At 48.7% G+C, this 26,901-nt stretch overlaps 1 protein-coding gene across 3 annotated transcripts in view; it reads right to left on the minus strand.

Annotated features, from left to right (window-relative positions):
* Positions 1–8,921: 8,921 nt before the first annotated feature.
* HIPK2 (homeodomain interacting protein kinase 2) overlaps positions 8,922–26,901 on the minus strand; it is a 204,574-nt gene continuing 186,594 nt past the window's right edge. For all 3 annotated transcript variants that reach the window (XM_070788235.1, XM_070788236.1, XM_070788234.1), the window contains exons 14-15: positions 22,080–22,240; positions 8,922–21,007 (exon numbers count right to left, since the gene is read on the minus strand). In XM_070788235.1, the coding sequence (XP_070644336.1) occupies positions 20,537–21,007; positions 22,080–22,240 (632 nt within the window). In that variant the 3' untranslated portion in view covers positions 8,922–20,536. The remainder of the gene's footprint in view (positions 21,008–22,079; positions 22,241–26,901) is intronic.

The following is a 26,901-nucleotide window of genomic DNA, read 5'->3' on the forward strand; positions in this document are numbered from 1 at the left end:
CATGCCGTCTCTGATCTCGGAAATCTGCACTGCCAGTCCAGCTGCCCACAGAAAGTATGAAAACTTGGCAGATGTTTTAGAGAAAAAGATAAGATGCTCAACTACCTTGCAATGCCGATTAGCATCTTTTAGAGCACAGAATCCATCTGAACAAAGAAATACACATCTTAGACAAAATTGGAATAATAACAATGAATGCTGATTAAGAGCTTATAATAAGGCCAGGCATTGTGCGAAGCACTTCACACACATAGTAAGTGCTTAATAAAAAGTTATTATCTTTTTTCACTATGATGTAAACTGAGTAGGGGATTGGAATATGCTAGCTTCTGTAATACCTGCATTTCAGAGGCTTACCTGAGTAAAGATCTCTTTGTGGCTCACCCCGCAGACTAACGCAGGTCAACCACATGGAAAAGTGTTGAGGCATCCAGGGCCTTTGAACATAGAAGCTCACACAGGACGTGTTTTAGGGGATGTGGTAGATGAGGCTACCAGGTACCAATTTTTCCTTTCCTTTCCTTGTGGGTATGTAGAAGGACTGCACTTCCGGGTCTGTTTGAAGGTGGGTGTCAGGTGACACCAGAGCTTTAACCATGGAAAGGTGACATGTCGTTTCCTGGTGGAAACATTTAAGAACCAGTGCACACTCCTCCATATTCTATACTGCCCCCTCCTCCACTGCCAGTCATAATTTTTCTATTTGGAGGCTTCCTAAGACTGAAGCATTCTGAAATGCTAAGTCAGTATGTGGAGGATGGGTTCCCTGGAGGGTGTCTGAATCTGCAGCAGATGTGTAAGGGAGAAAGCCTCTGAGATTTTGGATTTGTTGTGATCATAGCGTATCTTACCCTAGACTAGACAGAGACCTGGAGGTGGCACACGTTCCATCCACAGTTCATTGACCAGGAAGGTTGTGGGAGGCTGAGAAATATCTTCAGCTGTATGCCTGTTGTATGCATGAGATTCTTTTTTTTAAATAAGTTTATTTATTTACTTAGTTTTGGCTGTGCTGGGTTTTTGTTGCTGCACGGACTACTCTCTAGTTGCGGTGCCTAGGCTTCTCGTTGTGGCGGCTTTTCTCCTTGTGGAACGTGGGCTCTAGGGTACTCAGGCTTCCGTAGTTGCAGTGCATGGGCTCAGTAGTTGTAGTTCCCAGGCTCTAGAGCACAGGCTCAATGGTGGTGGCACACGGGCTTAGTTGTTCCTCGAAATGTGGGATCTTCCCAGGGATCGAGCCTGTGTCCCCTGCATAAGCAGGCAGATTCTTTACCACTGAGCTACCAAGGAAGCCCTGCACGAGATTCATGATTCTAAAAGTTGAGGTTTTCATAAATTTTGGAAGATTCCTTACCTTTGTCTCTAAATATTTCTCCTGCCTGACTCTTTTCTCTCCTTCCCGGACTCCAATTAAGGCTGTTGGGTTTGTCGTACCTTTTATCCTGTTATCTTACCAGACTGACTTGTTAGTTCTATATTTCAGCAGACTGATCAGGCTTTTTAATTGCACGTGCATCCAATGTTTTATTAAAACAAAGCGTGGGTCACCATGATTCCAACTCCTGAAATCAGCTTCATTTCTCTGTCCAGCTGCTAAGCCAGTGCCATGGATTTTATTTTACCTGTTTGCTACAGTAGTACCTCACTTTCAGAAACCAATGTCTATATTAGTCAGGATAGGCTAATTGCTATAATTTATTGTTGTCGCTTAGTGGTTAAGTTGTGTCTGACTCTTTGCGACCCCATGGACTGTAGCCTACCGAGTTCCTCTGTCCATGGCATTTCCCAGGCAAGAATACTGGAATGGTTTGCCATTTCCTTCTCCAGGGGTATTCCCAACCTAGGGATCAAAACTGCAATTGCTGTAACAAACAACCCGAAAATTTCAGTGGCTTAAATATTATAAAAAGGCTTTTTCTTACTCTTTGTGGCTTTGTCCAACGTGGTTTTATTAGGAGGCCATGAAGTCATTCGGTGGTCCCACGGTTCTCCGAGCTTTCAAAGTCCTTCATTAGCTCTTCCACACTTGGCCAGAAATTGAGGAAAGAGAGCGCGGATAAAAGTAGGAGAGTTTTTTTAGGGCTATTTAAAAAAATATATTTATTTGACTGTGCTGGATCTTAGTTGCAGCACTTGGGATCTTTGGTCTTAGTTGTAGCACACGGGAGCTTTTAGTTCTGGTGTGTGAACTCTTAGTTGCAGCATCTGGGATCTAGTTCCCTGACCAGGGACTGTACCCAGGCCCACTACATTGGGAACTTGGAGTCTAGCTATTGGACCACCAGGGAAGTCCTGGGCCAGCCATATCTATACGCAAAGAAAGCTAGGAAATATAATCTGGCTCTGTGCTCAGCAAGAAGAGGAAACGACTTTGAGAGTATCCAATTAGTCTTTGCCACTGTTGGCATTATCCCTGTTTTACAGAAAAGAAATCTGAGGCTTGAGAGGTTAAGTGATCTCTCAGCTTTTACCATCATAAACAACAGAGCCTGGAATTGGACCCAATATGGCTGACTCCAAAGCCATGCTCTGAATTGCTCTGTTACGGATAATGCCTTCTCTCTTATGCCTCATTGGCCAGTGCTATCTTAAGACCTGGGGCAATCATTTCTCCTTTAGAAGGGCTTCTTCCAAGCACCCACTTTTTCTATTCTGGTTCTGCCTTTTTATATATCAATGGGTAATTTTTTCTCTTATAAGCAGTCTGGTCCATGGGCTTTTCAGTTCAGTTCAGTCGTTCAGTTGTATCCAACTCTTTGCAACCCCATGGAATGGCAGCATGCCAGGCTTCCCTGTCCATCACCAACTCCCAGAGCTGCTCAAACTCACATCCATCGAGTCAGTGATGCCATCCAACCATCTCATCCTCTGTCGTTCCCTTCTGCCCCTGCCTTCAATCTTTCCTAGCATCAGGGTCTTTTCCAGTGAGTCAGTCCTTTGCATCAGGTGGCTGAAGTATTAGAGCTTCAACTTCAGCATAGTCTTTCCAATGAATATTCAGGACTGATTTCCTTTAGGATTGACTGGTTTGATCTCCTTGCAGTCCAAGGGACTCTCAAGAGTCTTCTCCAACACCACACTTCAAAAGCATCAATTTTTCGGTGCTCAGCTTTCTTTATGGTCCAACTTTCACATCCATACATGACTACTGGAAAAACCATAACTTTGACTAGACAGAACTTTGTCAGCAATGCCTCTGCTTTTTAATATGCTGTCTTTGGTCATAGATATTCTTCCAAGGAACAAGCACGTTTTAATTTCATGGCTGCAGTCACCATCTGCAGTGATTTTGGAGCCCAAGAAAATGAAGTCTATCACTGTTTCCATTTTTCCCCATCTATTTGTCATGAAGTGATGGGACTGGATGCCATGACGTTAGTTTTTTGAATGTTGAGTTTTAAACCAGCTTTTCTACTCTCCTATTTCACTTTCATCAAGAGGCTGTTTATTTCCTCTTTGCTTTCTGCCATAAGGGTGGTGTCATCTGCATATCTGAGGTTATTGATATTTCTCCTTGTGATTATGATTCCAGTTTGTGCTTCATCCAGTCTGGCATTTCGCATGATATACTCCGCATATAAATTAAATTAAGTACGGTGACAATATACAGCCTTGACATACTCCTTTCTCAATTTGGAACCAGTTCCTTGTTCCATGTCAGATTCTAACCGTTGCTTCTTGATTTGCATACAGGTTTCTCAGGAGGCAGGTAAGGTGGTCTGGTATTCCCATCTCTTGAATAATTTTCAACAGTTTGTTGTGAGCCACACAGTCAAAGGCTTTGGTATAGTCAATAAAGTAGATGTTTTTCTGGAACTCAGTCTGCAGCAGATAAACAGTCTGAGAGCCACAGCAATAAGACATCCAAACAGAATACAAAAAGACATAGAAGCGGAAGTTAAGTGGTTCTGGAGAAGGGTACCTGCACTCCAGTGTTTTATATGTGCTGGTCAAATGCCGAGTGTGTCGGTAGATGGGACTAGATCTATAGATGGATGTGTGTAAAGAGAGCACTCATGAATGGGAATTAGATGGTCGTCTTACCAAACCAACGTTGTCTTGCTGATGCACAGTGATTGGAAAAAGGTTTGGAATCACTCTCTGTGCAGATGTAACCAAGCTACCAGCCTCTGCAGGGGTCCAGCTGGAGGGTTGCTGGCCTATCCATTTTACCCGGCTCAGTTGAACTAGATGCAGCTGCAATTCCAAATTCCTAGAAAACGACTCAGGCAAAGATCTTACTGTTCAGGTTAAAAGCTGCTTGGAGGACACGTGATTGTGAAAGTGCTCTGGATCAGCGGAGGCAGGTGGAATGGACTTTATTAATCATCGTGCATGGTTTCAGGCTCACAAGACTGGAGGACTATCTGACTTCTGGCTGTTTCTTCTCTGTAGAGTGAGGATTGGAGAAGGCAATGGCACCCCACTCCAGTACTCTTGCCTGGAAAATCCCATGGGCAGAGGAGCCTGGTAGGCTGGAGTCCATGGGGTCGCTAAGAGTCGGACACGACTGAGTGACTTCACTTTCACTTTTCACTTTCATGCATTGGAGAAGGAAATGGCAACCTACTCCAGTGTTCTTGCCTGGAGAATCCAGGGACGGGGGAGCCTGGTGGGCTGCCGTCTCTGGGGTTGCACAGAGCCGGACACCATTGAAGTGACTTAGCAGCAGCAGAGTGAGGATTAGGGTTGTTGCTGAATAGGGTGTTGGGGGGGGGGGTTGGTGGTGGGAGGGAATGGTTTCCAACCTCAAGCAGCACCAGGCAGTGTAAGGAAAGTAGATCTTCTAAGGAAGATCTGTTGGAGGATGTTTGCATGGCTCAAGTTGGGCCTACATCGTGCCAGGTGGGGGAGGGAGGGCCCAAGGGCAGAAGGGAGGGACTGAACACAGTGAAGAGGTCATGAAGACACCTGCCCCATCACTGTTACATTTACACTTTGCTCTTGGTGTATTCTCTGCTTTTACACTTACTTGATATTTGCTTGTGTGTGTGTGCTTAGTTGCTCAGTTGTGTCTGACTCTTTGCAGCCTCATGGACTGTATAGCACGTCAGGCTCCTCTGTCCATGGAGATTTTACAGGCAAGGATACTGGAGGGGTTATTTGCTTAAGCTTAGCTATTCCCAGGGAACAGTTAGGAAACGTGTAAATCAGACTCTTGCCGAAAACGTAGTGCACGTGGCTGTTCGGCAGGACCTCCAGGACCCAGCAATATGCCCCCATAGGAAGGGGAGCTTTGTGAGGTGAGAGCACCTCCCCCCAGAAGCAAAGCGCCAGGGAGCAGAGTCCGGAGCTGCCTGCTGCATGAAAGCGCCACCTACCTCCTGGCTTGGCCTTCCTCTAGGGGCTCCTTGGCTCTGCTGGGAAATAGTATTTATTATTGGCCTCTAGAGTTCCACTTTCTGTTCATCATCAGTTCAAGGAAAGCAGTGTTTGTTTTTTTTTTTTTTGCTTGGAGGAACATATTGACATCAGTAGCTTTGTCTTTTCACTTATTATTTTACAAATTTTATTTATTTATTTTCCTGCTGTACAACAATGTGAATCAGCCATGCGTATGAGCTCAGTAGTCTCAGCTGTGTTGACTCTATGCAACCCTTTGGGCCATAGTCCACCAGGCTCCTCTGTCCATGGAGATTCTCCAGATAAGAATACTGGAGTGGGTTGCCAAGCCCCACTCCAGGGAATCTTCCTGACCCAAGGATCGAACCTGGGTCTCTTACCTCTTCTGCATTGGCAGGCAGGTTCTTTACCCACTGAGCCACCTGGGAATATGTGTGTGTGTGTGTGTGTGTGTGTGTGTGTGTGTGTGTGTGTGTATATATCCCCTGCCTCTTGAACCTTCCTCCCACCCATTCCCCCATCCCGCCCCTCTAGGTCATCACAGAGCACTGAGTTGACTTCCCTGTGCTCTACGGCAGCTTCCCACCAGCTATCTATTTTACACACAGTGGTGTCATGCAAAGAGTTGACTCATCGGAAAAGACTGATGCTGGGAGGGATCGAGGGCAGGAGGAGAAGGGGACGACAGAGGATGAGATGGCAGGATGGTATCACTGACTCAATGGACATGAGTTTGGGTAAACTCCGGGAGTTGGTGATGGACAGGGAGGCCTGGCGTGCTGCGATTCATGGGGTCGCAAAGAGTCACACACGACTGATCGACTGAAGTGAACTGAAGTGAACTGTCAATGCTGCTCTCCCAATTTGTCCCACCCTCCCCTTCTCACTGTGTCTACAAATCTGTTCTCTATCTCTGTGTCTCTATCCTTGCCCTGCAAATAGGTTCATCGGAACCATTTTTTGTAGATTCCATATGTATGTATTAATATACAATATTTGTTCTTCTGTCTTTTCACTTTAGATTTAAATAACTTTCCAGAGACACTAATGGTGAGATCTTAAACACAGCTGCCCTGTATCTCCCGTTGACATGCTCTTATCTCACTTGGAATATAGGCTCTGCTTCTTCTCCATTTCCATGGGCTGTGATCCCTGGAGTGCATTTCTCACTGAAGAAGTTTGTTGGACGAGTTCTGAAGTTCTGTCAAAATTTTTTGCATGGATTTTTACGGAACTTGAGTTTTGGTTGAGTTGCATTTAGGGTTTATTTGTCCTGAATTCTGGGACACATGGAATTTGGCCAGCGGGAAGGTGGGTTGATTGGGCAATGAAGGCAGCCTGATGTAGTGTGTTCATTTATCCAAATATTTCTTGACCTCCTACTCTGCCTAGCAGGGTAATAGAAGGCATGGAAATAAGAGATGAGAGAAAAATCCTTACCTGCAAGGAATTTGTGGTCCCTGGGGAAGGAAAATCAGGAAAAAAAGGTTGACAGTGTGGCTTACTAAGAAGTATGCACAAGAGGTTGTGGTCAGGGACACCCACCCTATCAGGAGCCTGAGGACGAGCCCACCATAGGGATGACTCAGGCTGGTTCTCGAAGGGCACCCGGTGTGAGACAAGCAGGAGAATCCCAGGTAAAGGGCAGATGCTTGACAAGAAAGAGCTCTGAAGAGAGGAAGGGACTCTGGGTGCAGGCCCTTCTTCCTCTGAGGCTGAAGGGAGAAAGGCTTGTGAGGCACAGGCTTCAGGAGGGCATGGGATTGAGAGAGCCCTGTGGGGGCCTGGATTTCTCTGGGTGACTCTGCAGAGTAGGGATTGTGGCTGGAGAGAATGGCAAGTTTTCAAGCAGCCACACATGGAGCCAATGACGAGCACAGATGCTGGCCCAAGGTCCCCATGGTTCTGGGAGCCAGGGTGGAGAAGCAGAGCCATAGATGGTTGAATTCACAGTGAGTAGGTGTAGCAGGAAGCTCAGGGTACCAGCCAAAAGGGTGTGCATGCAAAGTCACTTCAATCGTGTCCAACTCTGCAACACTATGGACTGTATGGAGCCAGGCTCCTCTGTCCATGGGATTCTCCAGGCAAGAATACTAGAGTGGGTTGCCATGCCCTCCTCCAAGGGATCGTCCCAACACAGGGACCAAGCTGCATCTCCTGTGTCTCCTGGATTGGCAGGTTCTTTACCACTAGCATCACCTGGGAAGAAGGGATTCCCTGGTGGTCCAATGGTTAGGACTCCATGCTTCCACTGCTGAAGGCATGGGTTCAACCCCTGGTCAGGGAACTAATATCCCTCAAGCCTGGTGGTACGGCCAAAAAAAGAGAAGGTGGGTGGGGAGAGTTTAGGCTGGTTGGGGACCTTATGAAACCTGGAGACACAGAAAATGGAGGCCCAGGAGCCTGGCATTCCTGAGGCCTGAGAACACTGGCCACGCAGGACAGGATAAGAGTGCTGGGTGAGGAAACTGGAGTTGCCGGGGGTGTAATATGGTACAGCTGCTGTGGAAAATTTTGGCAATTCCTCAAAAAGTGAAGAATCACCATACAACCCAGCAATTCCACATTCAGGTATTTATCCCAAAGAACTGAAAGCGGGGACTCAGGCGCTTACATCCCCGTGTTTCCAGCAGCATGGTTCACAGAAGCCAGAAGTTGAGTCGTTACTCACTTGTCCATTAACAATGAATGGACAGACCAAATGTGGTGTACACAAACAATGGAGTGGCCCCAGTCTTTGAAGGGAATGAAATTCGGATGCGTGCTATAACATGAGTAGACGGACCTTGAAAACGCTGTTGAGTAAAAGAAGCCAGACACAAAAGGGCAAATATTGTACTGATCCACTTACATCAAGTGTCTTTGTTGTTGTTCAGTCTAGAAAAGGAAAATTTAGAGACAGAAAGTAGGAGGTGGTTTGGGACGATGAAAGTTCTAGAAATAGCTAGTGGTGAGGTTTGCACAACATTGTGAATGTAACTAATTGATAGTACATTTTAAAGTGGTTAAGATGGTAACTTTTATGTATATTTTAACCACTTTAGAAAAGATTGCTGGAAGGGTGAGAAGGCCCAGTCAGAGGGATGTGGAGTTTCTCACGGTGGTAGAGTGCTGGTGGGCAGTGCTGGGGGGGCCCTGGTGCTGGTGAGTGGGGGGCTGCCTGGCACTGAAGTCTGGTGAGATGGTGGGCCTGGGTGCACAGGATGGTGACCTCCCACTCAGATCTGGGATGACTTTGGGGAGTGCTTGGGACAGCAGATGATAGCAATGCCTTAGCCCTTAGGGATGGAGCTGGGAAACGGCGAGCTGAGTCAGTGGCAGTGAGGAGACGACCCCCTGTCCAGCTGCCCTGTCCAGCTGCCCAGGAGCAGGTAGTGACATGACCTCAAGACCTCCCCTCTTCAGGCACATACATTCCTGCTGGCAGATTTAAAATGCAGTGGTGGGTTATGAATGTCTTCAGAGGTATTAAATATTTTCCAGAGGGCTAAATAACTTAAGCTGTGACTCGTATTAACAACCTCTGCAGTCTCAGAACTGGTTTGGCTCTAGAATAAATAAACGTGCCAGGGCGAGTGTACAGTGATTCCAAACAGTTTAATGTAATTCCAAGACAAAGTGTGATTACATTTCTACACATATACAATATGCATATGTGAGTTTACAAATTTTAATTAATAACTCGTTTCACCTCAGAGACCGAAAAAATGATCAAAAAGAAACTGTGAGTAACAAGCTATAACATAGTTCACCACAACGGGACCCCCCCCTTCCTCACCCTACAGTTAGTAATATTACAATTAAAATAACTATATTCTTCTATAATTTTTTTCTGTTAAAATCATCTCATAAATTTACAATGCTATTATTAGTTTCCAAGACTAATATAAATTCACTCCATTTTTCTACAACAAAAATGATCATTAATTTAGAAGCACACGACGTCATGATGAAAAACACAAGCATTTTAGTAGCAAGGACTGGATCAGTTAAGAATTATTTTTCTTGTAAAACATTCTAAAGCCAAGTAAAATATCCATTCTTATAACATACCTATAATATGAGACTAAGGAATAGGTTACATATAGGCCTACGACACATTGGTTTGTCTTTTTTTAAAAAAAGTAGACATTTATAAATAAAAAAAGAAAAGAGGGACAATTCACATAGGAAAAAGAGGTACACGAGAAAATACTGTTGCACGCAATAATTTTCACAAAGATTAACATGGATTAACACTTTTTTTTTTTTTATTACAGAAACCGTACAGTGAAGGAACACAACAGACCAGGGCTTCTGTAGGGTAACTGAGCTGAGATGACCTGGTAGAGAGAGATCTGGGCGAGATGGCCCTGGGGAGGAGCCACGTTCCTTGGACCGGTGACCGAGCCTCACCGGATCTCCTCTTCCCTGCTCTCTTTCTGGGGAGTGAGTCTTTCTATCCAGAGTGTCCTGATGTGTGGGCAGTTGAAAGGTAAACATTTCTACAGATGCCTTCTCTTTCCATCCTAATGGATACCATTTTTGGAAACGGGATATAATATCAGAGGCTGCAGCTCAATACATGTGGTCAAAGCAAAATGGGATGGAAAATTCCAGTCATTCTGATGTGCTGTACCGCCCTCCCCCACCCCCCAACACTCATCTCTGCCCTGTTACTGGGGACCCAGAGAGAGCAGCAGTACCCTTCGGGGCCACCGGCCTCCACTGCAGCCCGAGGTGGTGCCTGGGTCCCCCGCATCCTGCTTTTCCAGTCCATGTGCGACGGCGCAGCCTGGGTCATCCCTGGCTCCTCTGATATACCAACCAGCTTCCAAAAGCTCCTCTCCTTCCTCATCCATAAAGCTATACTTTTCCTATCCAAAATTTGGTTTGATATATATATATACACACACATATATATCAACATCTATTATCTATACAGTGATTCTCCTAGACTAGAAATCCTACCGCCCCAAAGTATGACTTCCGGGTCTACTTCATTTGGTTAAAGAAACGCACACAAAGAGGATGAGGAGGTGCTTTGGGGGCCAGAAATGATTGTGCCCTGGAAAAGCCATGGGAGAAAGCTTTAAAGGAGCAGTAACGCAACGGTGAAAGGGTAGAAAGTGACGATGAGACGGCAGGGAGAAACCACGAGCCATGGAGGCGTCTACAGGAGTCTGCCGGAAGGGAGGAGAGGGAACTGGGGTGGGGCACGCTTTAGGTTCCATTCAGAAGTCACAGAAAGCTACGAAGGATGGGCATGGTCAAGTCACTTTCCATTTCCCAAGTTCTTCCTTATAACCTGAGCCAAACTATTAAAATAATAATAATAAAAATAAATCCATTGCCCCTTCAACCAAGCAGGCGAATATCTAACAGGGAGGCAAGACCACCATTGGCAAGGCTAAGTGGATCCTTCTTCCTGGCTCTTGAGAGCTTCCTGGGCGTCCTGGGTGCCTGGGCATGGATGGGGCTGTGGGGACATCAGGGCGGAAGCCAAGGTGGCCACGTGTGGGGGCGGTGGGGGGAGCAGTGCCCCAACGCAAGAGGGCAAGGGTGCTGGGAGGTTTGCGTGGAGGCTGGCTGAAAGGAAATGAGAGAGAAGGCAGAGCCCTTTTTTCAGATACAGCATATTTACTAAAAAAAAAAAAAAAAAAAAAAGCTAATTTCTATTCCTCTGTTTTTTTAAAAATATGATTAAGCCCCAAAGACAATGACATAAAATATATTTGGTTATTTAAATCACGGGAGAAAACCAGAGGAAAGTGATAGTTGAATTAGGAGAGGCAAGACAAAAACTATTTTACAGTGACATTTCCAACCGAATACTGTGATAAGAACGTGCTATCAACAGAGTTCACAAGGCAAAAGCAAGTGCATTAAGAACCACCACCAGTTCCCTGGTCCCAGGTGTTCTGCAGCTTTTAAGGTGTTATTTGCTAAAGGAATGCCCTTTGGATCACAGTAGGTCCTCTGCGCTAAGGTTGTGGCACAAAAGAAGAAATGAACCAAAACATTTAGGGCAACTGGTGCCCTCCAGGCTGCTTCTGCATGGCGACGGGGCCTCTCAATTGTGACCTCTACTTGGATAGATCTCATCATCTGCCCCCCTAGCTGCCCTTCAGTCTCCAGTCCCTTCCTCCTGCTCAGCAGCACTTACAATCTCTAGAAAAAAAGAGTCTAGGCCTCTCCTTTGGGGTCGGCCCACCCCCACGCCTGGAGGATGTACTACTTACCCTCTGTTTACTGAATAAAACACTGAGCTGTTAAAAAAAAAAAAAAAAAATCTAGATCCCACCTCCTAATGACCTAGGCTTCAAACAGAAGTTTGATAAAGAGTAAAAAGTAAACATATCCTTTTACACTTTGTTTTAAAGGACAAAAGGAATTAAATGACAGCAGATATATGGAAAACTCAACCAGTAAATATAGGCACGGGGGTGTATGACTCTCCCCTGCAAAACACCAATCAGAGTATTGCTGGGGCCCCAGAAATAGCAGCTGTACCCTTGGGGCCACCTGAATCCCAGTGTCTTCTACTGCCTGGTGCCTGCAAGTCAGTGGGTCGATTAATAAATTAAACATTCAAATCAAGACAAAATCAATGAACCAGATGTCTATTCTCTCTGCCTCTTCCAAGATGTCAAAAGGAAGGCCTTGACCACCAGTGTGCATATCACGTGGCAGATCTTTGCACCTGGCCCAGGCTGTGGACTCACCCCTTCCTGCTCAGCCTGGAAATCCCTTTACATTCTCTCGAGTTCCCATGGAAACCAGCAATACGGATGGAAATGCTCACGGTGCGCTACAGTAGGGGCAGAACACACCTGCCTTGGGGGAATGTGGCCTCCAACTGAAGAGGCAATTGCTGGGGTCCGAAGATGTCAGTTATAAACAGAAATTTTCTTTAAAAAGTACCAGTTTAAATGTAAACTATAAAATACTTTAACTATAAAACGTGGCCAGAAATATGTTTAGTTATCCACAGTCAATTGTTTATAGTTTATGCACTTAAAACGTGACTCTCTTGATATCTTAGAAAGCTAACAGCATTTTACAGTAGCTAAAAACATATATACTTAAACATGTGCATTTGAAACTCACATTTGAAAACACAAAGAATATTCTCTCCCTTGGTTTAATTTCTGTTGTAAAGATTACCTATTTTCAGAGTTCACTTAAGCAACAACGACCAGGATGTGCAGTAATCATTGTTTTCAGCCCACACAGAGTTTATATTTATAGTCTTTTAAATTCCAAGAGCAAGCTGGCTACATGATTTCAAAAAAGGCTAAAACCAGGATGAATGCCCACATTTGAGGTAATTATTGCCATCAGGTCACAGTTTGTGTAAGATAACGTATCTAAAACCTTCTTAAAAAAAAAAAAAAGAAGTCTTCAGGTGTTCTGTCAAGAATTCCAGAATACCTATTCAAACCAACCAGGATCTCAAATTCTGATTAGCTGGGTTTGCTTCCAATGGAATTAAAGCTCTAGAAGACTCTAGAACTTGTGTAAACTACCTAAGAATTGAGGCAAACATGTCTGGAGCCAGTCAATAAGGAAATTTTTAAAGGAAAAAAAAAAGAAACTGAAAACCCCATTCCAAACAACTGCAGAGATATTTCGTAACAAATGGTAATGGTTTTCCACAAAATGAAAAATCTAGTTCTAAAGCATTGCTAAATTCTTGCCACCTTTCAACCAAAGGAAACACGTTTCTACGTTACTGTTAATCTCCCACCTCAGCCAGAGGCTCCCCTTCCTTGTATCCTGAAAGTTGGCTAATTTTTCTTCAGTTTGCACAACATGTTGCTTCCCATTTCTTTGAGAAGGCTATCTTGAAAGAAAACTTAATTTTGTTCCTCTTTCTAAATATCATCTTGATCTTGTCTCTTTTTTCCTTTTTTTTTTTTTTTAAATTTTTTAAACACAAAGAAAAAACAGTTCCTGGACACCAGACTCACACGTGATTATTTACAAATTTGGTGTGAATCCTGCCTTTGGTTCTACCCAGAGCTGAAGGGTGGATTGATTACAGAGACCAGAGTCGTTATGATATTTATCAGTGCAGTAAAAAATAGTATTTTGAAGAAAATATATACTTTTAGTATTGCCTTTCTAGAATTAACTATAAGCAAGAAAAAAATATTTTTTTAAAAGAAGAAAAGAACACTTTTTTTTTTCTTCACTCTTATAAGAGTTTGTCGCAGCAGCAGCACTGCTAAAGCTAGTTGGTGCACTGAAAAGGAATCGAAAATGAACCCTACTATGATTAATCAAAAGAAACTCCCCTAAGATTTTCTCTAAAAGTCAAACTAATTCTGCCCTTGTTGCCTGGATCAGATTCAGGACTCCCTCTACATACAGACCTTCTGCTGAGCTCTGCGCACAGGGCAGGGGTGGTGCGGGGCAACGCTCCTGTGAGGCCCTTCTTCGCACACACTCCCAGGAGACAGCTGAGGCCAGCGTCTGTGAGCTGGGCAGACCCAGGTCACGGCCGGCCTTCCCTACTGGCTTGTGTGACCCTGGGCTGGTTACCAGTTCACCAAGCCATCTGCCTCATCTGTAAAGGGACTGGTACTGCCGATTTCATAGGGCTGTTATGAAGACGAAATGAAACGGGATAAACAGGAGCGACTTCCAGCACAGTGTCTGGCACAGAGTCAATGGGAGCATCATAGACGGATCACCAGAAACACGAGGCCACTCACTGATGATTATTTAACAAGGGAAACAAATTCTGTTAGTAAAGGTCTCAAGAACACAAAATTTCACTAGAAGCTCGGGGATTTGGGGCCACCCCCAATCCTTGTATTTCCTTTCCTTAACACAGCCTACTTTCTCAGAGAGTCGACTGTCTCATCAACTTCCTCCTCTGTAAATGGAGGAGAGGGGTGTTGTGAATAGGGGTGGGTCTGAGGGTACCGGGAGGCCGTGCTCACTAAGGGCTTGGGATGAGCCTGGTGTATTGAAAGCATTCAACAAATGTTGGCTCCTACTCGAAGGACATGGCAAGTTTTAACAAAGAGACAGTCAACGTGAAATTCTAATGCAATGAGAGTGCAATTAGGGGCTCGCAGAGGCTCCTGGGACTCAAGCTGGGGCGTCAGGAAGCTCCCTTCTGGCAGAGGTACCCTGAGCAAGCATGCCCCGCAGAAGGGTCACTTCTCTGCAGATTCTCACTGAGTCTCAAATGAAGAACTGGCTCAGAGCTGGCTCTCTTGGACTTTTGGGAGCTGCCAGAAGGATGGGAAAAACTTCTCCTAGGTTGGGTTGCTCAAGTGAGTGAGGGTGCCAAAAGCCTTCAAGGGGTTTCTACTGCCTTTAAATATCAGTTTGCCATCTCCATCTCTCCACTGAGTCCCGTCTGTGGAACTCAGAAGTGAGAGTCCTAAGGCATCGAAGTGGAAAAATACTGACCCCCCTGAGCCCGGTCCTGGCGTGCACCTGACCCAGACAGAGCCGCACCTCCTGGCTGGTCTGCTCCGGCAGATACCCGAGGTAACTCAAGGTGAGTTCCACCCACAGATCCATGCAGTACTTCCAGTTTCCTGACAGCAGCAGCATTTGGGGGTTATAAACCTCCACTCCACTTACAAGATGAGCACAGTTTTAAAATAAAGTCAAAAACAAAAAACCCAAAACAAGTCAGGCAAGAGAAGGATATAAACGGGATTGCATCACTGACAGAGTCATTATTGCCGGGAGAGGAAGGACAGAGGAATGCCATTCTGTCCACATCTGGGGGTGTCTTTGAGGAGAGGGTCTTTGGCTAAAGAAAGGAACACTTTCACTTTCCTTTCCAATTTGGTTAGGACAGCTCTAGCTTGCTCAACTCTGAGCCTTCCCCATCTGAAATCTCTAAGACACACCAGAAAGAAAACACAGAGAAGGGGCGAGAAGCAAGTTGGGTCCCTGGGGCTGGAATATTTCATGGCAGAATCGCTTGGGCTGGTGTTGAGCAGTGCTGGGCAAGGTCTGCGACCCACAGAAGGAGCCCTGGCCTCTCTGCTGCTCGAGGGCACCTCGTTTTTCTCTTCTGTTCTGTCCCCGCAGCTACTGAACAGGCCATGGAGAGCCCCACATCCCACCCCACCCCCAGCACCAGAGAACCCAGGACGAGAGCTGGGGCCGGCCAGTCAGCCCACCATGTTTCATCAACCACAGCCCATCAGCAATATTTCCTTAAGCCTCCTCATCTCCTTCCTCCAGTTTCCAAGAAAGTCTGCTCCACTCACTCACACACACTCACACAACCCAAATCCTCCACCACGAGCTTGTTCAAAAATGAGTGTTTGCAATTCCAGAGATCCGGTCGAGGGAAATCTGCCTGTCAGCAGCTGGGCTGATCTTTCCTTGCCTTCCTTACATCCCACAATCTGGTGTCTGGGCGGGTAAAGTCTTCCAGCTCCCACAGCCCACCAGCCACTCACCACCAGTAAGGCCAGAATGCAAAGACAGTCCAGGAGACAACCAACCCTTCCTTTCCCTCTGAATTCGACCAACCACATGCTCCACGTCACAGTATTAATTGGCACCAAGCCTCAGACCCTCCCACCCATCGGCCTGCTCACCCTTCCCTTGGAAACAGCCAAAACATCATGAAAGGAGGCACTAAGCACAGAGATGGCGGTGCAAATACCCGAGGTGCCCGCGAGACGACACGAGCAGAAGCAAATCAACCTGCGGTTCCCAGGGCTCTGGTTACGAGGCTCCCCTTGACCTGTCTTTTTTAGCCTGCCCCTCTGAGCCGTAACCATGTTGCTTCAGTAAAGGAGGATGGAGCCAATTCCAGAGCAGATGATGTTCTAGGGTATTTGTGGTCTACATGAAGACTAGGTTGGCATCTCTCCACTTGGGAGCTGGGTCCTGGGGACGGGCAGCCTTTATTCAGCCTATCTGCCAGGGCGACTCAGGGTTGGAGGATGGGGTGGGAGTTCAAGCAGCTGCTGAGGAACCCACAGAGGGGCTCATCTCTCCCACTAGGGCCTTCTCCGAGGGCTTCAGACCCACAGCTCTGTGCTTGGGTTGGAAGAAAAAGGCAGGTGGGGATGCGGGGAGGATACTAATGTTCGCTGAGTGGTGGGGGGCTGGGCATGGCCTGGCGTCTCCCTTCATTAGCCTCAGTGAAGCCCGTCATTCCAGGCCTTATTTCACCCACCTGGGGCCTGGTAGTTTCTGGGTTTGGTGGGCGGTGTGTGGGCACCTCAAGCTGATTTAGAAAGCCCATGGCACCCAGCATGGTGGCCTAAAGGGCACAGTCAGAGCCCAGTAGGCATCGCTGTAAGGCCCCACTGTGCCCCTCCACTGGCCAACGAGTTCATGGGGGCAGCAGCCCACACTGTCCGAGGACCTGCCGGACACGGTCAGTGCTCTTCTGGCCTCCTACTATCCCTATTTATTATTTTTTTGGCTCCACAGTTTGTCCCTAGAATTGTGTGCAGAGATGTACTGGGTGGGGGCAGGGACTGAAGAAGTGGGCAGTGTGGTTTGTGAGGGGCAGGGAGGCTGACATCTCCCAGGGGAAGGTACCACCTGCCTAAGCACCTTCCATCAGCTCGTTACCTTCAGTGGCTTCTAGGAGGCAACCTTATCTATACACTGAAGGGTATAAGCCACACTTCTGGTGGGCTGATGGGAAAAGGGGGGACTTTTAGGGAGGGGGCTGGGTCAGCTCTGGGCAGAGGGCTTTTTTTTTTTTTTTCCTTGACAGGTCAGTATCAGATGCGAGGCAGGCCCAGGGTCTATTTAGCAGATTTCAGAAGCACAGGGAAGGTTGGAGAGGACCATGCTGAGGGTTCAGCCTCCAAGGAGCCTCCTCAGATCTCTTCCCAGGCCACTGAGAGTCTAGAAAAATCTAGTCTTGATGGTGACCACGAACCATGCTGTCCAGAGCCCAAGTTGGCTTACACAGAGATAAAGGCTTTGATTCTTCTTCAGACTTTTGTTCTCTGGTGGATCATTCTTGACAGCTTTTTCCTGATTCCTGAATCCTTCCTTCTTTTCTTTTCTTTTTGGTCTGACAAAACTGGACATCTGGATGTCCCTCCTGTCTACTCAGATACTCACAGATACAATAAAATAAATTTAAATATTAAAGAGAAAACACAAAGATAACTTGGAATAAATGTGCACTTTAAACCCCCAACTAAAATATCAAAATGATGATTAGGATAATAATTACAAAGGTTAATAACCAAAATAATTAGTACAATAATATTATCTTTATGAGCAGCATGAAACTTTCATTTCCTGATCAGGAAGGAAAGGAAAGAAAATGTCAGGTGAAAGAGTAACTTCCAACTTAAGTAGACAAAATAATTTTCATTAAAGTGGAAGGCTACGTTGTCTTTTCCTGTTAAAAGATCAGATCTAGAAAGCGCTGGAAGTGAACAGTACCAGGGGTCCAGTATGCTACCCAATAAGGCAAAAACGCTGGCTCGTTTGCAGCCATGACTTGTGCGACTGGGCACGGGGAGGGTCGGACGGGGCACTGCTGCCCTCTGGATGCCGCGAGTCCAGAACAGAGATCCGTCCGCAGGCTGGCGTGGCTCCGTGAGTGCTCGGGCTCACGAGTCCTCTGGCACATTCCCCGCCCCCACCCCCATGGGCCACTTTCTGGTTGTCTCAGAATGGCGGCACTTCCCCACGTCCAGATAGAAGATGCATTGACTGTGGCGCCATGAAGACACCATTGTGTCCTGCTGTAGGCGGCTCCCCGGCGGACACGGGGTCCTTCCTTCCTTCCAGGCTGAGGCCGGGACTAAGCTGGTTCCAACCTGGGGACCGATTTCTTTGTCGTTTAAGTAGAATTGATGCATGGAGAGGGGATATTTTCCAGAGTTATTTCACATTTCACAGCTAAGAGCTAAGGTAAGGGCTGGGCTTCGTTACTGAATTAGGTCGGATATCAAGATTAAAAACACCTTTCACAGTAGATCGTTAAGGGATACCGCAGGATGGGGAAGGAAAGTGAGGGAGGCGGGTGCGGACTGCTGTTCGTACCCGGGAGCGATCTCTCTGCACCTTGGAAGCTTGGCTTTGGGGTCAGGGGCTCCGCATCAACCATCAAACAGTGAGGACCACAGTTAAAAATCCCGTCTGGGACCAGACAGCACCTCCCAACGTTTTCGTGTGTGACAATAATTTGCTATGGATAGAGACACCTCTCCACCCCCACCCCCACCAGTGTTCAAAGCCTGAGGAAATTTCCAGAACGTTATCAACGATGCACAGAGGGCAAACGGCAAACTTCCTTGGAAATTTGACTGCCCGTGGGCGTGTTTTCCCAAGGGCGGTCCAAGATCACCGGCTCACCCTCGTGAATGTCCCTCCAGCCTTCTGCCCACCCGAACCCTCAAAGACCAGAAACGAAGGCCTGCCTGGGGTAGGCCTGGGTAACGCGAGGAAAGATTTAGCAGCAAATGACGGTTGGCGGTTGTCTACAGAGAAAGGGATCAGGCAAAATGGTTGAGAGAAAAACACAGCCTGGTGGGGTGGGAGGGTGGAAGCAGAGGCCAGATGGGCTGGGCTGGCGGAGTGGAGTGTGGGGCGGGTCTGAGAACACGGGGCGGGCCCCCAGGCCTGCTCTCCGCCCTGCGGACAGGTGGCGACCGACCCGAAGCCAGTGCCGGGCCTGGAGGCTGCAGGCCGCTCCTCTCCTTTGCTCCTTGCGTCAGAAGCAAAGCCAACATTCCTGAAACTGAGATGGGATCTGTGATCCCACAGATCGCAGAGCTAGCCCGCTGGGGGCAGAACTGGGTGAAGGTGCAGGGTGGGGAGTCAGTCTCTCTTGCTTTGTCCACCAGGGGAAGAGCCACGCCAAGCCATCTCCAGCGTCAGCCTCACCCACCACCATCCACCTCCCGCAGCCGTCTCCTGACCCACTGGCTCTCCTAGCCCCTGCCAGTTCCCTGACACTCCTCTGCTAGCAAACAGCCCGGGGAAAGACAACAGCTTATTAAAATAAAATTAAAATTAAAAAAAAAAAAAAAAAGGAAAAGGAAAAGACCAGAGTAAAATGTTGCAACAGCACAGAAGAAGGGCTGAGAGGCTGAGACTCGCCTCAGCCGGCTTCTTGGAGTACCGTGGAAGTAAACCCTCAACCGCGTCCCCGGTCGCTAAGGCACTAGGAGGAAAGGATGTAAAAACCAAGTCTGCGAGAGCCGGAGGCGGTGCCGGGGGCGGGAGGGCGCACCTGGACCACCGCGCGGGGGACGTGCCTGCGTGAGATCGCCTTTCTTGTGCAATTACAGTGAGGATAGTCTATTGGTATCAATGGGGTGAACGAAAAGCAGCACAGATAGGTGCACACTGCTACATTTACCAGGGTGCTGGCCACGCCGCGAGCCCTAGGCTATGAGACGCGGGATGCACTCAAAGAGAAGAGACGTTTTCAGAAAAGACCAAAAAAAAAAAAAAAGCGAGTTTGCAACACACATCATTAATGACATTTTGAGGAATATCATTGCTTAGGGATTTATCCAGAGTGCTCAGAAAAACACACCCTCTCCCGGGGTCCTCCTTCAGCCCAGCTGCCTGCCCGCCCTCCCCAAAGGTCCAGGCAAGTGGACCAGAACTAGGCTCCGCCAACCCCGACCCAACCCCTAGACACCAGCCTCCTCAGGCCACAGCCTGGCCTTTCCAGAGGGCTCCCGACCCTTTATAGAGTTCTGGAAAAATCCCTAATCCTTACGTTCAATCATTAAAAATCTATTGGATTTCCGTATCAGGTGTCCCTGACAGCAAATTCTTAAACGCCACTTGCTGCCATATGAAAATAATCTTTGCAAAGTTCATAAAGTTCTTCAAAAACGGAGGCCCCCCTCCCCCTACTTCTGGAATCTTCCGTGGCTCTTCTTCTTCTTTCCAGTTTGGTGCCGAACGGGTTCGTGAGCTGTGGTTTTTTTTTGTTACTGACGTTTTATTTTTAATTTTTTTTCCTTTTTCTTTTTTAAAATAAAAAGCATAATTTTCCCCCCTCCTTAAATCCCTTCCTTTTCAAAATGTTCTCTCCTCCGCTCTCAGTCCTCCTACTTCCTAGTTCAAGTTTCATCTGTGTCCCGTCCCTGCCCCCTGCCCCCCACCCCTGCCCGTTTGCATTGTTTCTGTGCGGCATCTTCAGTACAGAAGCCCCAGATCCCCCCTCCGTCCCTCCTCCTCTCCCTCTGGCCAGCCTCCCTCCCATCCCCTCCCCTTCCAGTGTTTATATGTAAGGGTACTGGTTGACCTTGGCTGGGCTCAGTGGGTATCCAGTGTAGACTGTGGAGGCTGGAGAGGCGCTGATGTAGGTCTGGTGGGCAAACTGGGCTGGATACTGACTCGGGTGTATGGTGGGTGAGGGCAGGACCCGGGGGCCCATGCTCACGGGGACCTGGTGGACGATGCTGGCCGGGTAGGCAGTGTGCTGCACGGTGTGACGCGCCGAGCCTTGGGAGGCCACCAGATGGGCCACGGTGCCCGTGGAGCCCAGGGCCGCGGGTGCTGTGTAGGTGTAGAGGTGGGGCTGGGCAGGGAGGTGGGCGGCGGCGGCGGCGGCGGCCAGGTGGGGGTGCACAGTGCCGTGGCTGGGGCTGTTGTGCGGAAAGGAGTATGGAGCCTGGGCCATCGTGGGAGTGATGTAGGCCTGCTGACGTCGGTGGCTCCCGGCGCGGTCTGCGGCAATGTGCTGTTGAGCCTGGAGAAGGACCAGGAGGACCGCGTTGAGGGGGGTGGGGGGACTGGACATACGCATGCGCAGAAGAGCATGGGGCGGGAGCGGGCAGAGAGGGAGGAAGGTGGGGGGAGTGGGGAGGAGGCGGAAGTGAGGACTTGGGAGAAAGCGGAAGTGAGGGCTGGGGAGGAGAGTCAGGAGGAGGGTGGGGAGGGCGGTGCGGCAGGGATCACAGAAGATGCCTCGTTCACATGCTGGGAAAAATATCAGTCAACCTGTCCGAGAAGCAAGGTGGTGCCCTGCTGTTTCCTGGGCCGGGTGACACACCGACAGAGCCAGCTGCAGAGGCAACAGGAGACAGCATGTCTCCCGAGGACATCCTGCAGCTGTGAAGTGTCACACGGGCCCGTCTCTGAGTGCGGACCACTTTCCTGCCTCACCGTGAAGTCCTGCTCCCCAAACAGCAGGCTCTCAGAAACGTTGCCGTATTCTGAAGTCACATACAAATGAAGCCACCTTCTCTCAGCCAGAGACTGAGTCACAACACACGTGGTCTTATCTTACCTCCCAGCTACTAAGGAAGCAGGGCTGGAGTCCACTTTGCAATTCAGACCTGAGTGATCCTAGACACACAGGCTGAGTGCTGCCCCTGGAGACACCGCCTGGTTGATACTCCCCTGAGTATCAACCACTGTCTCCCAAGTTTACCGGCTCTTTTCCTGGGTTTGGGGTCCCTGTGTGAGGCCTCCTTCACTGTAATGACTCAGGAGGCCTGGCGTGGTTGGACTCTAGGTCTGTCTCTGGGGTGCTGGGCCGAAGTGGGCCCAGACCCAGTGTTTTACCCTTCGCTGGGCTGAAAAGGCAACATGTGGGCCAGACTATTTTTAAGCAGGCACTGCATCACTAAGGGCTTTGGAACATTAGACAAGTCATTTCGCGTTGGACTGGCTCTCCATGTATTGAGGATCCACCTTTTCCAAGGTGACCTGCAGCAGAGGGAGACCACCAGAGCTCACCAAGGCACTTCCTGCTACCCCAGGGCACCCAGTGAGCTGGTGGGAGGAGAGGGGCAGGGGAGCGTGGCATGTGTGCTTACCTGGCTGAGATTGAGAGGCTGTTGCTGCTGGAAGTGTGGTCCTGGCCGCTGTTGCCGGTAGGCAATTGCTCCAGACGAGCTCCCTGAAGAGTGACCGCTGGTGGAGGTCACGTTGCTGGAGGACTTGGACTTGAAGGAGGACGAGTGGTGACTGGTGTTGACTGTGTCAGGAGGAGGAAAAGGGCACAGGTCAGTCACAGGTCCTTGGCTGCCCGGAAGACCCTGCCCTAGGGGGACAACAGTAGTCTTCCGAGGACACAGTCCTGAGACTGGACGATCCCCATCAGCCGCATTGCCCCCAGACTCGGTGATGATGTTGACTCGGGACTGACACCTGGGCTGCAGCTTGTTCCACTGGTTGGGAGCAAACCCTGATGGACTTTAGAATTACTATCTGGTGACACTGAAAAGCCTAAAGGTCATCTAAGAGGTGGAAGGAGAGCTCTCTGAGGTTCCTTGTGTTTCAGCCAGGGGTGCAGTGGGGGGCCACCTGCCAAGATGCAAAGACACAGTGACAGATGTAGCAGAGTACAGAAAACTGAGTCTCAAAAAAGGGACTGTGGTCTCTCAGACAGCAAGGAGACCAAGCCAGTCAATCTTAGAGGAAATCAACCCTGAATATTCATCGGAAGGACTGATGCTGAAGCTCCAATACTTTGGTCACCTTATGTGAAGAGCCGACTCACTGGGAAAGACTCTGATGCAGGAAGGATTGAGGGAAAAAGGAGAAGGGGGCAACAGAGGATGAGATGGTTGGATGGCACCACTGACTCAATGGGCATGAGCTTGAGTCAACTCCAGGAGATAGTGAAGGACAAGGAAGCCTGGAGTGCTGCAGTCCTTGGGGTCATGAAAAGTCGGACACAACTTAGCAACTGAACAATAATAATATACCCAGGGGTAGGGGGAACAACCAGAATAAAATGAAGAGGGGGAGGCGGTTTATATTAAAGAAACCATTTCAGTCATTATTGGTGCCGAGTGACCTGTCAAATTCCCAGCAGAGTGGGACTTGTGTCTCCAGGGGGCAAAGTAAGAACCGCATGCACGGACACAGGACATATGGAATTGAGAGTGACCGCTCGCCTACCTCTCAGTGTCTCTCCTGACATCAGGTATTCCTGTCCTGAAGCTTTGTCTAGATGAAGAGGAAGTGATCCACAGTGAATGCCAAGAGGCCTTCAGCACAGGGAGTCCGGACACTTGCCAAAACCTGCAATGTCCTCAGCAGACTCCCCGACCCTAAAACCATCCATGTTTGAAGGAGCCTCCCAGAGTAGGGACTTTAAGAGAAGACCCCAGTAAAAGGAGAAGCGGCAAGACAAACCCAGGACCTCAGAAGGCAGGGCTATTTCTCGTGCTGTCAGTTGTGAGAATTTGGAAGATTTATTGGGGATGAGCATCTTTGGGAAACACAAAAGTCTAATACAGACAGTCTCAATCAGGCACCCCGGGACTGTGAGTGTAAAAAGAGCACATCTGGTCATTCCCAGGTGGCGCTAGTGGTAAAGAATCCGCGTATGAATGCAGGAGACACAAAAGATGCGGGTTCAATTCCTGGGTCTGGAAAATCCCCTGGAGGACGGCATGGCAACCCACTCTTGCCTAGAGAATCCCATGGACAGAGAAGCCTGGCTTGCTGCAGTCCGTAGGATCGCAAAGAATCGGATACAACTGAGTGACTGAGCATTCTCTGCACTCTCTGGCTGTTTTAGGGGGTAGGGATGCTAACAATTAATAAAGCACACTTGACATAACTGGGTTGGATCAATTCTATTACAAATCCCAGGGTGATGAGATCAAAGTCATGATGAGGAGATGCCTGAGGCTGGGGCCAGCAAGAGAGAATGCTGATTAACTGTTGATGGAGACAAAGCTGGAGAGTGAAGGCCAATCAGGAACCTGGGAGAAGGAGACTGGGGAGCACACTGAGGGTGAGAGGAGCCTCCTACCTGGAGGCAACAGCCACTCCCCCCAACCTCCCTGCCCCAGTAAAAGGAGAGCTACCTCCCTGGGAAGGGGCGGGTCCTAGCAGAGACCCCAAATTCAACTGTGCATCGGTGCCCAGGGGCCCTCCCATCCTACCCAGTGAAGCATGAGATGCCCAGGAATTTGTATTCTTCGTAAGATTCCAGGAGAGCAGGAGCCAGCCTGGCCCTGGTGGACACAGCTGACCTGCATCATGGAATCAGGGTCTGTGCTCAGGCCAAACTTAGTTAGACTCTCAAAGGTCCTCCAAAACCTGGGGGTGGGGGTGGAGGGAGGGGTTCAGGGGACCCACTGTAGGGTGAAGGACGGAAAGCTGCAGATGTTGGCAACTTCAGGACAACTTCAGTCTCCATCGCTCAGCCATAGGGCTGCTGTACTGGTATTCAGTTCCTCCCTGCCTTGTGGATCACCAGCTGTGCAAGCTTCCTGGGCCCAGCTGGGGATGGCACCTCTCTGCTCCTGTGTCAATGCTCTGGGTACTTTGTAGTAATTATACTTGAGGGAGAAACTCTTAAGTGCAAGGGACCCATAGCTTGAGCCTGTAAGTTAGAGAGCTTCAGATGAAATGGATGTGACAGGGCCAGGCCACCATCATCACAGGGACAGGGGTCGGGGGCTGGGTCAGAGCTTGTCAAGTCACCAGAGTAGGGGACCCCAGAATGAGGGAAGAGGGTCTTGAAAGGGACCAAGAGACTAGGAATTTCCTCCTGCAGAGAGAAATGAAGTGACCTCGGAGTGGAGAAGGCAAGTGCTGAGGGTCAAGTTCTTGGGGCATATTTTGGAGCTGGAAGGATGTACAGAGCTCTCTACCTAAGCCTTGTTATTCAGTCCCTAAGTCGTGTCCGACTCTTTGTGACCCCATGGACTGCCGCATGCCAGGCTTCCCTGTCCTTCACCATCTCCTGGAGTTTGCTCAAACTCATGCCATTGAGTCAGAGATGCCATCCAACCATCTCATTCTCTGTTGTCCCCTTCTTCTCTTGCCCTCCATCTTTCCTAGCTGCTCTCAAAGATCCACTGCTCGGGAACAGGCCTGGGTTCACGGGTGGCCCCTAGTGGCCCTGTCTGCACAAGGCCGGTAGCAGAGTGCTTTAGATGCCACATGAACCCTGGAGGGCCTCCTGCATGGCCGTAGTGAGTTAACCTCTCTGTGCGTCTATATTCCTATGTGGAAAACTGGGAAAGTAATGGAAACTACATTAGGGTTGCTGTGAGGACTACCTGAGTTAAAGGACGTAGAATGCTTAGTATCTGGCACGTGTTCAGCTCTTAACAGTGTTAGCTATGGTTGATGTCTTTATTATTGAGCCCTGTTCCTTGGCTAAGGCTCAAACAACAGATGTCTGCCCCAACTTGGGACCATCAAGTCCTGTCTCCTGGGGCAGGGAAACTGGGAGCCTGGGGGTCACTGGGTCAGGGTGACGCAGTGCCCAGAAAGCAGGCGTTGGGCCTCCAGTGGCTCAGATCAAGGAGTTCTGTCCCATCCGGGACTTGGTGGTTGACCCTAGTCCTGCATTTTCCTTATAACAGTGCAGAGTTTGTTCTGTTGCCGTCCAGAAGAACCTTAACTACCCCAAGAGATCTGAGGAGGCTACGTGAGACATTCTCAGGGATCCTTTCTGAACTGGGACCCACAGAGGGTATGAGCACTGAGAGAAAATGGACCAAAACAAGAACGAAAGAAAATGGACTGTTGGCTGCACGGCCTTTTGTCTTGACCTGAGAGGGCTCAGGGAAGCCCGGGACCCCCGCAAAGGTCCATAATGGGGCCAAATGGGCCGCAGGAGGCCGAGGAAGGCTGCTCTCCTGATTCTTCTGAGCTGAACTAGGAGGGTTGTGCCGCTAATGGTGGGTGTCAGTGTTGAGAGACACCACAGGCTGGTGGGCTGACAGGGACCAGAATGAAGCTCCTTCCTGCCTCCTGCTGTCACTAGGAAGGCAGGTCCTCACAGGGGAACATACATCTCTCTTTACATCAGGAAATCACACCACGGGCTTCCCCAGAGACAGCAGCATGAGGTGCTGTAGAACCAGCAGCCTTTCTGAGAATTCTGAGAGTAACTTCCTTTTTTTTTTTTTTTGGTCCAAAGTATCCCTGAGAGATTCTCATCCCTTCAGCTCTAACAATCTCTGTGGAAATGTAGTGGGGTGAGTCCTCAAAACCACCATGGGCGGCCCACAGCGTGACAGCTGATGGTGGAAATGGGCAGTGGAATGTGAAAGAGGTGACCGGTGGGCTCCACAAAGCCGCCTCTGTCCACCTCGCTGTTGTTCTGGGTCCTAACAGAAAACTGCTGTGTTAGGCGGGGCAAAGCTGGCCTTCGGTTTCCTCACCTGTTTCAACTAGGGATCGGACCACCTCACCTTAAAGTTTCAGTAACTCCCAATTTTGCCAGCACCAAGACCGACAAAGCTCTGAGCTGGAAGATGCCTAACCTTCGATGATATGGTCACTCTCTCATGCATCCTCCTCTGTGTTTAAACGGCCAAGGGAATTTCAGCATCAGTTACTTGTGCACCCCCACCCCTGCCTTTATGAATTGCAAGAGGACCTGGGTAAGGTCTGTTCTGAGCCAATTCTTACAGACACTGTCCTGAATTGTACAGGGGCCGTTACTGCTACGGAGTTCCTCTGAGAGGTCCTGGAACACGGGCATCCTCAATTTACAACGCTCATCTCATTGTGTAGATTGACAATCTCCGATTGGAAAACCCTAGGGTCAGACACTTATGAAATAAAGACTTTCAGATTTTAGAAGGGAATTTGATACATATTCAACATTTTAGGTTACCCTCAAAGGAGCCTTGGGCACTAACCACATAATAAAAAGAA

Source organism: Bos indicus, chromosome 4 (genome assembly GCF_029378745.1).
Source record: "Bos indicus isolate NIAB-ARS_2022 breed Sahiwal x Tharparkar chromosome 4, NIAB-ARS_B.indTharparkar_mat_pri_1.0, whole genome shotgun sequence".
NCBI lineage: Eukaryota > Metazoa > Chordata > Mammalia > Artiodactyla > Bovidae > Bos > Bos indicus.